Here is a 13084-nt window from a genome sequence, read left to right on the forward strand (position 1 = left end):
AAATGATCTGGAAAGTTGTTTGCAGATAAAACTTGACTTGATTAATCTATTTGTTCTCTTTATTTGGCAGAAACGTAAAACCAAGTTTCACGGTGACTTTAACTGCACTAAAAATAATAGCCTATTTATGCAATTATCTCCATGTACCTGACCATTGGCTCAGGCCAGTGAAGTGAGTACAAGAACATGCACACGGGCCCTTTTTTTTATTTTTATTTTTTTCCAGGTGTGGTTTAGATTTCCTGCGTGAAAACCACCATCCTGTAGGTCTCAACTTGCCATCGACCTGTGCATGAGGCTCGGGAGCTGTAAGTGTAAACCAAAGGCAGCCCATACCTGTCCTCGCTGGGTTCGGATTCAGCCCTGCTGATGCCCCTGTTGCTACATGATGGTTATAAAACAAGTCAAACTGTAGCTGGGCTGAAGACAAGAGTGACACGTATAAGGTATTCTGAAATGTAACTTAAGGATCTGGTGAGCTACGAGAGGTCTTTGTGTACTGAAACAGGTTGAGAGAGGAGCACCCCTTGCCTTTGGCCTGGAGATGACGCCTCCATCTTTGAAGGTACTTTTGGCTTCAGTGGAGCCAGACTTAGCCAAACCTCCTGCAAATCATATTCCCTAAATGTGCTTTTCCCACTGGGACAGTGCTGGATTTAATATGCAGTTCGTTACTAACTGCCCTGGGTTACTGATTCCCAGCGCTGTGCTCCCTCACGCCAGCTCGCTTGCATCTGGTGACAGCAATCCTTGGTCCCACTGCAGACATAGACTCCACAGTGTGCCACATTCACTCTTTCGGGTCACTTAAACGTGAAGGACAGCCTTGTGCAATAGCTGAAAAGACCAAGCTTGGCCAGGGTGGCAGGCAGGGACATCCCCATAGTCCCCTTTGGAGCTGTCTTAGTTCTTTTCTCTCTGCTGATGGGAAGAGCAGGAAAACCTTGGCTTTTCCTGGACATCCCACCTCCCACTGCTCCGCAGGTTGTCCAGAAGAAGCAGGGCTTTGGACCTGATTTCAAAGGGAACGCTCAAATTAAAACAGTCTCTTTTTTTTTTTTTCCTTTTTGTTTTTTTCCTTTTAGACCCTAAAGGCTCATTTCATGCAGTTGGAGACCAACTTAGCTTCTCAACTATGGACTTTTACCATTCCAGCTAGTCAATGTTTTGCCATTCGCCAGCCAAGCCGCTGCTTCCCAACATTGTCCCCACAAGCAGCAGGTTGGTGCATCACCAGCTCAAGGCTCCACATCTGCATTCAAAGGTCACCTTGCACCAGTCCCACCTGTAAAATGAATGAAATATTTCTCTTTCCCAAGGTAGTGCTTTGAAGCTTAAAGGACCGATCTAAAACCCTCCAATGGTGCACTGAGAGACTCTGGATGGGGTCCTAAACTGCACGATCAAGTCCAAAATGCTTCGCAGAGCCCCATCCTCTGGTTACCCTTATCCTCATAACCCCACAGACACACTCCTTGCTACCCAGACTGCAGAAGAAATGTGACATTTTTGCCCTGACCCAGACAAAACCAAGACAATAAGGAAAAAGATCCCTTCAGTTTTGTAGTCCTTTATTTTTTTTTAAGTTGATCCTCCCATAGTAATGTACTGAAATGCGTAACAGTTACATTGTACAAAGCATTTAAAGAAAGTACCTCAACTTGCCGATTATTTCAAAATGAGATTATAAACAAAAGGAAAAATAAATCTGGTCCGTCACTAAAGGCCAAAAAAAACCCCAAAAAATAACTGAATACCTTCCGTTATTTATTTATTTTTTTAAAACATAAATTTGGAACACTTCATCTTACAAATAGGATTAACATGAACATAACATCACACAAGCTCGCAGACAACCAGCATAAAATATTGGGTACAGTTTTTTAATCAGAAGAATCATGCTTTCATGAGGAAATTATAACTGTTTATACAATTGAATCAATTTACTGTATTACAAAAAAAAAAACAACTAAGTCGCATCTATTAGTTATTTAGTTCATTAAAAGGCAAAAATAAAATAAGAGAGGAATGTAAGAAAATTTTCAAACACTGTTTTGCACTCCCATATACACAGATCAGTTCACCTCACTTTTTTCGAAGTACATGGGTGCCTTACATCGTAATGCAGTGGGGGACTGGAGCAGTGCTGTTTGTTAGAGGAACAGTGCTATTTTAATCAACAAACAATCGTTTGCCAACAAATAAATACATGGTACACACAACACAAAGAAGAAATTCGAGGGTAGGGGGAAAAGGAAACAATACAACAAAATAGTGACATGATTGTCGAAAATTAAAAATCTCCTTACAATGATTTGAAGTAGTGGTGCTGTCGATGAACGCGGTGCTTTCACGGAATTATCTGGATGATTTAGCTTCTTGGAGTAGTGAACATTCATAGTTTACAATATACACAAGCCTCCTATGTATTGTTTCTCAGAGTTCTTTTTCTCTTTCTTTTTTTTTCCTTGTTTTTCCTTTTTTTTTAACAATGCAGTTGAGAAGGCAAAAGAATTACGGAGAGAACAAAATATTCCCTGTTACTTCTTTCTACATTTACGATGGATAGTGTGCATTTGATAGAACTATTTTCTTTCTTTGAAGGGCTAAAATGCATACAGCTTTAATGAAGAGATTTGTACATAAAAGCAACTGTTCCCAATCCTGTGTCAAACTATCTTATACAAAAAGAAAATCAATTCAGTTCCTACTTTAAAGGAGTGCCCATGTGTGTATCAATGCAGTCTTAACCCTTTTGCCCCTGTCCCTCAAAGCCGGGTGAACTGGAAGACACTTTTTCCCGGCCCCAGTTTACATAATCCACTGAAACCCTTTTTTTTTTTGTTTTTTAAAGTCGCATTGATCCTCCAGAAGTCAGCAGCTGCCTTTGCTGTGCAAAACAAAATATTGAGAATAAATAGTTTCTTTCTTTTTAAAATTATTCAGTTTAAGGTCACCAGACTTTAAATGAGTGACCCTGCAGATTTATAAGGCATTCTGCTCAGCAGTCTTTTAAAGAGTCATATATGAAAGAGCCATGCTACTGGTTTGGACTTGGTCCCATTCTTGGTAAGACTTCACAACGTCATACGTGACTGATGGATTGAATGGCGCTGGATTCTGCCGCGGCTCTCGCCATACTGTGCCACATATTGGGAGAACTGTGGGATGCGGAATGAAGGGAGTCTTTGTCGGAGAGGGAAAGCATCATCGCATACGCCTGGACAGGGAAAGAAGAAGGACAAAGAGGTCACGATCCCGTGACGTGGATCTGAGCCTGGACCTGTGCCACCCCTACGCGCTTAGGGCATCATTTAGCCTACAACCGCTATTCTCAACTTCTTTAAAAAATACCAAAGCGCGTTAGGTAAAACCACTGTCAACCTTTTCACTGACACTTCCGACTCACTAATAGTCATAATAATTTCTGCTTTCATCTTGTTTCACGAAGCTCTGCGAAACCTTTAATAGTAGACAGGTCCCAGAGTCTCCTTTGCCTTCAGATTCTTGGCACAAGAGGCTCTTTTCAAGAGCCTGAGGAATCACATTATCCCTTGGCTGGTCCCCTATTTCACCAAATACCACAGTCTCCTTTGCTGACCTTTTCTACAGGGATATTCTGCAGTTGTTAAAACAGGCGTCTTTTAAAGGGGCTAAAAAGACCCATTTCAATGAAAGTTTAAAAAAATTTCAAGAAATAGCACTAGGATATCAGTCTAGTTATTGCTGTTTTAAAAACATGCTGAGGACCTAGAGAAAGTAACATCCAACAGACTATAATAAAAAAAATACCAAAAAGCCAAGAAGATTGAGTCACATCCCTGCAAGGCTGCAGCCAAACACCACAACATCAGTGTGACCGCGCTGGCTGCCTGAAAGCAGAGTGGGACTATTTCTTATCATGGCATTTCTGCAGGTGGCAGACAGGAACCAAAATAGCAAAACAGTAAGAAAATGCTCCGTTATCAGGAACTGGAGCACCCCGCCGTGTCTCCTGGGCGCAGTGGGAGCGCAGGGGAAGGTCGGGGCAGGCTGAGGTTTGCGGACGTGGAGCACAGCCCTGTCTGATGAAGCTGAAACGACCTTGCCTGCCACACACTAACAGTTTAATCCTTCGGGTATTTGGCAACAATAACATTTTAACTGAGTTAAGCTTTTACCTGGGATTTGGATTTCCTGTACAACGGTTGCTTTAGGTCCTCTGGCAGCTGGGAAGTATTGAAAGCTGCCAATTCAGCTTCACTATATTGATTTTCTTCCATTTTCCTCATTTTGAGGCTATCTGTGAAGTGCCTTATGTGGTCCAAAGCCGAAAGTCCAGTCTTATTATACTCCTCCTCTTTATACCTACAAAAACACCACAGAGGTTTTAATGTCAATTAAATGATCCTCTCTGCGTTCCCTTGCCCTCTCAGATGTACACATCTGAGCAATTTCCCCTTTTTCACACTCATAAACCACCTTGCCCTGTGGAACCATGATCCTGAAATGAAAGAAATTCCCCTTTCTTTTCTAAAGAGAGGGTGGGCAGCGGGAGCAGGGGAGGGAGAGGTCGTCTCTCTTCTGGTGTCTCCACAGCCTTTCACAAGACCATTATGGGAGATCCAAGTTGGTTTATGGAGCAGATAACGTCTCTCCCATGAACGTTTCCTGTCTCACCCAGAACCTGACAATAGCTCTCTGAGCACAGTTATTTTTCCTGTTAAGGGCTACAGCTTGCATGAAGAGACTGAAAACAGGGCTGGTATTGACCCAAACACAGACGCATGTTGCTATCGTAACTGGGAAGCTGGCTACTTCGGGCCCGTTCCCACGGCACACAGTTTGGTGCTGGCACTCTTGTATGGTTTATTGTTTTTATTTCATGTATCGGGCACACCAATACTCGGAAGGAACCAACCTGCCAGGGGAAGTTTTGCAGTTCATGTCCAAAGTACTCGTTTCCTCATAATCCTCCTCCGGGGTCCCCTCGTGCATGTCACTTGTAACAGGCTCTTTGACTGTTTTCCCTGCAATTTCGCCTTCCTCATCTTCTTCATCCATCATTACTTCATCTTCTGCCTCTTCGTCATCCAGCAAATCCGAGTTCTGGCTGGCTACCATGGCTTTTTCATCCTTAAAGTGGCTGCCATTCATTCTGAAAGTACCAAAACACACCCAAGCAATAATCACAAATCAGTTATGAAAGGTCCTCACCAATAGACTGTCAGAGGCAGATCTGAAACGGATTTGTCCCAGTAGAATAAAGTGATTTCTGTGTTTTATATCTCGTGCAGCTTCAGACGTTTAGGCAGTATTGGAGAAAATTCCACTCAAGAATCAGTGGGACATTACAGGACCATCGGCATGGGATTTTCCTGTTGTCCTGCTAAAACTACTGTTCAAGAGGAGGTATGGTCAGATATCCATTCCAAATTTTCTCACGCATTATTTCATCTCATGTTTCCAATCATACATGTAGTCTGGGCAAAACAACTCATTGCCTTTTAACAGAAGATGTAGGGGCCAAGAAACTCTGAAAAGCAAATCCTGCACTTCCAAAAATGACATCCAATACCGCATTCAGAGTTTTAAAGTAAAAATTACATGCATAATTAATTTTGCACACTACCACCCATTTGGAAGCCATACTACTTCACTGAACATATGGATTACATACATGGGAACCTAAGGGACTTCAGTTGAAGACCTGAATAGTGGTCTGCAATATTGCCTCCACGCTGAACTACATTACCAACCGATTTGAAGGGTAACAAGTAATGAAAAGAAAGGTAGTATAGCATTGCAAGTGCATTTATTCTTATTAAATGAGTAATTATAGCAATACACACATGGAAAACCATTTGGTCTACCCACTGTTATTACGTTGTCCTCTGCTTTCAGACAATGACTTCTCTTAACTACTTCCTACGGGATTTTATCAAGGACATAATACCCCCCGCTGAAGTAGGGGCTCGTTTGCTACCAGCCTCAACCCTGTAGGATTCTGAGCATGTGCAGCTGCATCAAATGAGAGCTAAAGAAATTCAGCACTGCCGCAACGAACGCATGGCCAGGGGTACTAGTGTGTAAAGGGCTGCACTCGGTGGAGCTGCATGAATTCATGCTACCAGCGCGTCTGCTCCACTGCGTTACGCAGCGCAGAGGCCTTGATTCATCTATTGTTCTCATTGTGCAAAAGGTCCTCACTCTTCCAGGAATACAGTTATAAAAATGGAAACGTTATTGTCCGCCCGCAGTTTGCTTTAGACTCCGTGTGCTTCAAACCGTGTGGGACAATATGGAATATACCAAAAGTTTGAGTAAGATCAGGATGAGCCCTAGCAGTGATTTGGGTATTTAACGTTTGACTTGCTGTTGTAACACATGTACTTTCTTATGGAGTGTACACAAGTGAAAGCTGGTTTCTTATACAACAATAGCATTGTTTTCCTAAACATAACAGAGTTTCATCTGTTTTCTGAGCAAATTCCAGCAGATTGTCATGAGTTTAGTATTGCATTTAAAAAAAAGCTATGGAATGGTCTGTTTATATCACAGTACCAAAAAATCTGAGGCTGTGCGGAGTTGGGAGAGCTGACGCAGCCACCCCCCTCTAAGATAATCAGAGCAATATCTCTTTATCATCTTTTATTTAAATAGGCAGAAATAAGAAATTGTTGAGCACGGTTTGGGCTGCCAACTTGCTTGTTATGCTCAATTGAGGCTGCTAGAAATGAAAGGGAGATGGACTACAACCAAAGTAACAAAAGCCATGTGATTAAGAAAACAGATTCTCTAATTATGCTTTCAAATGCAGCAATTTGCCAGGGATAAAATATCCATCAAGAGCAGTCTGAAGTGCCAAATTTAGAAAGGAAACACTGCACAACCCAGCAACCTTTTCACTTTGCTGACTTCCTGTCGGAGGACATGTTGAGACCAGATGTGCAAGGAAAAAATCCCAAGCCCTCACTGCCAATCAAGATGGAATGAAATTTGAATATGCATGTAATCACTTAATCCAACACTTTTGTGGAAATTGGGTAATGTCCACCATTTTTATCCCTTCACAAAGGCATCTGGAAATTGAGAAGACAGTGAAGTTTGTCACCATCAGTAAGAAATTTTTGATGCTGATAATGTAATGCCCATTCAAAAGGGCAAATAACGCATAATGCAACACCCATGCCAAAGAAATATGTATAGCTGATGTGCGTATCCATGCTGCAGCCTTTTCTGCTTAGCTGTATTTTTATTAGCTAAAAATATTTAGAAGTGGTCTCTCTTCTATTAGTTCAGAAGAATTGAAACACCCATATACCTAATAAATCTTAGCAGGAAAAAAGTCTCTCACATGCTAGAGCACTGTGGACTACCAACGCCTACCCACAGCCTCACAGGCTTTTTGCTAGTCAGCATCTTTCTTGGGATTGAGTTACTTACAGGAAAGGACTTTCAGTTATAATCTTTCACTTGATCCAAGAATTTAACTTAGTCTGCTTTATTAATTACACATTTAAATTGCATTTAAATCATAAGGCTGTCTTCTCTACATTTAGCCACAGGATGTAGAATTCGCCTGTTCTGCCGTGAATGTAAAATGAGGGAATTTTTCAACAGACTTAGATCAATGACCGGAACTTGAAACTGAGAGTTCCTGATAGAAGGGGAAATGTGTTCATAGATGGAACCTTCTGTCCAGTATCTGCCACTGGGAACATGCTCATGCACCATGGGGAAGGAATCAACACGTTTCTTTTTGTAAGACACCAAGGTGAACACTGAAGCAACCCGATTGCTAAAATAACTCTGGCTCCATCAGACATCAGCAAAAGTGAAAAATCAAGTTTAATAAGAGAGCAAACCTGGAAAAGGAAGAATGGCACCTTTTGAACGCAGATCAGTCACAACTTACCTCTCTTCTGAGTTTCGGGGGGATTGATTGTTGTGGTTGCTGTTCCCAATAAAATTCCTAATTTCTGTGAAGTAAGAGTCTTCCTTGTCATCTAGGATTGCCCCTGTGCTTTCCAGTTCTGAGTGAGGTGAAGACGTTGCAGTACCTTACAAGCAAAACAGAGGACTTCTGTTGTTGTTCCTTTACGTTTTCAATATTTAACCATTTAAATAAAATTTAAATTGAAACGATGGTTAAAATGGGTGAGACCCAGAGAAGCTGGTTATAGTGATCTATCAGCTGTAAAACCGGTAATTAGAAGGGAAGTATTATTGTCCACAGGCGAAGGTGGTTTCCAGCCAAAGTGACTGCTTGCATGCTGGGTGCCATTTCCATGGTTTATAATTGCTTTTGCCAAGTATCTATTTCAACGTCTCCTTCCTGTTCCCTTGCAACTCCAAGACTGTCAGTCAATAACTGTGTTAGACCAATGGCTGAACTGAGAAAATGGAACTTCATTTTAGCTACTAATTATGCAGATTTGCTTAAAATATGGAGCAGCCATTGACATAATCACCCAGGTTCATTAGTGCATCGGGAAAAAGACAGCTCTGCATTCACTGCAGGTACCTGGTTATTTCCAGTGAAGCAAAACATAGACTGAAAAGACTGCAGACAGGGTTTTTATTAAACCCTGCAGATACCTAAACCAGACCAATGAGATCCACTACCTACCGCTGCCTTTGCTGCTGCTGTGCGGTGACCAATTTGCTTTGGGGCTTGGGAGGCACCATTACCTCCATAATAGCTAACGCTTTTCAGCTCCTGACAGTGGGAATATTTTAGAGGATGCCAAGAAAATCTTTGAGAGAGCCCCCTGAGACTCTAAATGTAGGACTCTATTGAGAGCCAAGTGATTGCGGAGATAGGATTAAACCAATTTTCCCAGTCTGTTCTCAAAATGCTATCATTGGCTTAATTAAAACCAAAAGAAAAGACATCATCCAGTGGTATTAAGTTATACAAGGGTAGAGTTTATGCTGGGATTTTCAAAGCACTTTAAAAGTCAGCAGAGCTTAGGCGCTTACATATTTTCCAAAAAGCCACTCATCGGAGCAGACAGCGCAGAGCAACTGTGCCTATTGACACTCAGTAGCATTGAAAGTGAACGTGCAGTCCCTGTGTATGAACGCTGGCGGTACGTAGGGCACGCTGGGGAGGGAAAAGGCATACGTACCAGACATGTTCCCGTTCTCGTGCTTTTTTAGATGTCTGTCAAGATTGGTTTGTTGACCAAAACACCTGTCACACAAGTGACACTTGAATGGCTTCTCTTTATTGTGGATGTTACGGACATGTCTCTGCAGGTTCGAAGATATGCTAAAGGATCTGTCACAGTATTTGCATCTAAAAAAAACCAAAACAATTGGGTAGAAAAGGGTTTGTTAGTAGCTGGAAATGTAAGATTTGTCCTAAGAGATATGAAGCACCTTCTGGGCTCAGCCTCAGTACCCAACTGCAGCCCCTTGGTCCCTATTGAGGCAAAACCCTCCCTGAAATAAAGACAAGTTTTGGCTGAATAACTGGAGAGTTGAGCTCTTGGAATGGAGACGTCACTTCTACGGTGGGTTTTTTAGCTTTAATTCACATTAGGCTTTATATTGCAAATACTGCCTTTAGGAATAAGCATAATATTTCAGAGTTAATGGCATCAAATTAGCTAGGGTAATTGATTCCCATGTTTTTCAAACTGTTGCACGCAAAGTTGGGAAGTTTGAAAACAGTAGAGCAATAACTCTCTTGTTTCATGTGCTGCCAATACAATACAATTAAACACTTTTGGAAAAAACATGAAACAGATCTGTTCTAATGCTCAAATAAGGTAAAAAAGGGCTATTTCTTTTCCGATTCTAAATTATACTGTGTGATTAAATCTTTTCTTGAGGAATTAGCTTGCTCGATTGCTAATCCCAGAGGAAATTTGGTTATCTTGCAAAACCCAGCAATAAACAATCCCAACCTTTAATACTGTGCCAATGTGAGTAGTTTAGTCTATCACTCTGGTACCAGAGGCATCAATTTTCATACTCTGTAGCGATTTGGAGTCCCTAAAGCCTTTACTGTATTGCTCTTTAAGCCATTACTAAGTCATACTATAACTATTCCAAATTCTCTGGCTGGCAACTAGCCAACAGTCTTCACCACTTTAGTTTTTCAATCTTTTACTTCTCCCATGCTTCTCTTAGGCTTGTCAATGATGTCAAATTTTTTTTAGTGCTGAAATTGTCCATTATGCTACTAATTGCTCGTGGCTTTTATGTAGTGGACGGGTATAACATGCATCAAGACCTTCCTTCAATAAAATTAGATGTGCATCTCATTTCCTAAAGAGACTAAAGGGAAAAAACATATTGTTTCCTCACAAACAATGAGCTTACCCTGCTCTTTAAAGCTCATAAAATGCAGAAGCTGATGCATTTGTTTTACTGGAACATGAACTGGCTTCTTTCCAGTTGATTTAAATTAGTCTTTCATTTTCAATAAGGTGAAGCTTCTATACACATTTCTGCATGTGACTGTCCTGGATACAATATCACATACATACTCTTATCAACAAGAGAGTACACCCACATGGGTTTTGGTTAAGCAGACCCCAAAAAGGATCCAGATTAGGCAGGAAACAAATAAACACAGTAATGCCTTTGCAACCGGGACCTTTCAGAAACCAGATGATTGACGAAATACCCAACTTCAGGCTGCAAATAACACCACAGAGCTCTTACAAAAAAAATTATTGCAAGGGAAAATGTGACCATGAGCCCTATTGAAAATCACGTCAACCACGGTGGTTCAGAAGTGCCAGCTATCCCGCGAGGCAAAGGCAGGGCTTGCAGACAGCGCCTGGGCTAACTAGGATCAAAACCTTCCCCTGTCTCCACAGCTCCAACACTGAATATCAGCATCGAATGCAAAAAGCCGTTTGAAACCAAAACGCAGTAGTGGGTCACCAGTGCTAAGGAGCGAGCGCTGGAGCTGGCCCAGCAAGGCTGTTGAATACTCATTCCCTTGCTTCATTCACTTGATAGATCACAGACAGGGGTAAGGGGTCACGGTACCTATAGGGCTGCTCTCCAGTGTGCGTCCTCAAGTGACGTGTTAGGTTTGCAGATCTCGGGAAAATCTTGCCGCAGTATCTGTGATAAGAAAAGGTTTAATAAGACAATGCAGCCTTCAATGGCTGCATCCCAATTTGAGCTACACTGGATGCATAGACCAAATTAAATCATTAATATATGGTACTATTGGCATCACTTTGGTGCAACAACATTTCAATAAAACCATTCAGCAAATGTAAGTGATTGAGACTCACACACAAGAATGGGACTGGAATTGTGGAATTGCTGGCAGTGACCAGCTTTTCCTGTGCATAAGCAAGGGATAGATGAAAACACACCAGTTTTAAAGATCACCCCAAATTTCTAAGCTCACTAGGTGATTATCGGTCACATTCAGATTTCAAATCAAGAGAATCTGTTATTAAAGCCTTGGATTTCTGCCTCCATGTAAGTAAATTTCAAACCTTTCAACCAATTCTACGTGTCAGCAAACGTGACATCATTCTGTGCATTGAATAGGATCAGAGCAGACAAGACTCAAAGACCTAATCCATCAAGGTATGTTTCTATAACAACATGTCTTGAAAGAAGGTGACATGTTTTCAAAAAGATCAGATAAACCGATATGCCAGTGTCAAATGCCTGCACGTTTTGGAGATGACATAGAGGCCTACATAATGCAATTTAAAAACCATTCTCCAAACTCGGTAATATGTCACAGGAACAATAATGGCAAAAAAAAAAATATCGTGAGCCTTCCCCCCTCATTTAAGTACCACATTAATATTCAGTTTATAATTGGCCCAGTTCTATTAATGACATTCAGCCCATTTTTGCATGGGGACAGAGCACACCCAGCGCTCTCTTTAGCGAATGAGGGTGGTGGTTGCTCCACGTGATGACTTTGAAGATTGCATCCCTTCGCTTTTAACATCCCATTTATTTTTTGACAACGTGATGTATAAGCCTTCAAAATACCCACACAGCTAATTCTACTCTCCTCGACAAAGCTCCCATTCATTTTGGTTGCACGCACAATGACTATCTTCATTGTATTTTTTTTTTAAGTCTGTACACATAAGTCCTAATAAGTCATGTATTTTATCACTGATCCCTTTGGATGTTAAAGCCAGAAGCCTGAGAAAAAACATGTCTGTAGTTTATGATCAAAAAAATCAATAATGAAAGCACACTTGTGCATATGAAAGTAATGAGAAAATTTGGAAAAAAGATTGTTTATATAATAGTTTCCACCTCATTTATCAAACCAGTATGATACAGGGTGAACTCTTTGTTTAATAACACCAGTAATTTAATAAATAAGAACCCCAAAGCGAAACGCTTTCCCTGTTTCGCTGGGCTCAGAGAGCCCTGAAAGACCCGCCATGGTCCCTGTTATTAACCATCCGAGCAGGAGGGATTTTGGGAGCCCGGGAGGGCAGCGCGGGGTGGGCTTGGGTGGGTACCTGCAGGTGTAGCGCTCCTTGCCCTTGCGCAGCAGGGTCTCGGGCAGGGCGCTCGGCGGCGCGCGGAAGTTGAACATGGACGGCACCGACTGGATCAGCTCGTTGGCCTCCGGTTTTAGGGCGCTAAAGCTCTCCAGCTTCTCGGCCATGTTTTCTATAGCTGACATCTGCAACAGAAGATAGCACAGAACCCATCATGGTGAATACCCCTTTCTGCTCGCACGGGAAACCGTAAATACAAACAACATACACTGTGCCAAGAGAAAAAAAAAAAAAGGAAAAAAAAAAGAGCAAATGTAGAGTTGCAGTCTCAAAAAAATCCCAGTCTATGCAGTCATGCTCTGTGGGTGTGTGCCTATGAGGGTTTGCATCCCATCTACTGAAACCACTAGCCATTTTTGACCAAATCAACAGAAAAAAGAGATCCCAACAGTAACTGAATTCCTACAGGTTTTTTTGTTGTTTTTTTAAAGGACTTGCAGATGACAAATATTACAGAGGAAAACTTATGAATACCAAGGGCTGCACCAAGCCAGATCCAGAGAGGCTCTATGAACGTCCCAACCATTCAGGCCAATCTTCTTGCCCATCACAGTCAAAGACCATGAGACAAATCCATGAGAAAT

At 41.7% G+C, this 13084-nt stretch overlaps 1 protein-coding gene across 7 annotated transcripts in view; it reads right to left on the reverse strand.

The window, feature by feature from the left end:
• Positions 1-1572: 1572 nt before the first annotated feature.
• MECOM (MDS1 and EVI1 complex locus) overlaps positions 1573-13084 on the reverse strand; it is a 343388-nt gene continuing 331876 nt past the window's right edge. For all 7 annotated transcript variants that reach the window (XM_068406158.1, XM_068406155.1, XM_068406156.1 and 4 more), the window contains 7 exons: positions 12459-12625; positions 10993-11070; positions 9114-9283; positions 7898-8042; positions 4901-5137; positions 4161-4347; positions 1573-3220 (listed from right to left, as the gene is read on the reverse strand). In XM_068406158.1, coding sequence (XP_068262259.1) covers positions 3086-3220; positions 4161-4347; positions 4901-5137; positions 7898-8042; positions 9114-9283; positions 10993-11070; positions 12459-12625 — 1119 coding nt within the window. In that variant the 3' untranslated portion in view covers positions 1573-3085. The remainder of the gene's footprint in view (positions 3221-4160; positions 4348-4900; positions 5138-7897; positions 8043-9113; positions 9284-10992; positions 11071-12458; positions 12626-13084) is intronic.

This window comes from Nyctibius grandis, chromosome 8 (assembly GCF_013368605.1).
Source record: "Nyctibius grandis isolate bNycGra1 chromosome 8, bNycGra1.pri, whole genome shotgun sequence".
Lineage (NCBI taxonomy): Eukaryota > Metazoa > Chordata > Aves > Nyctibiiformes > Nyctibiidae > Nyctibius > Nyctibius grandis.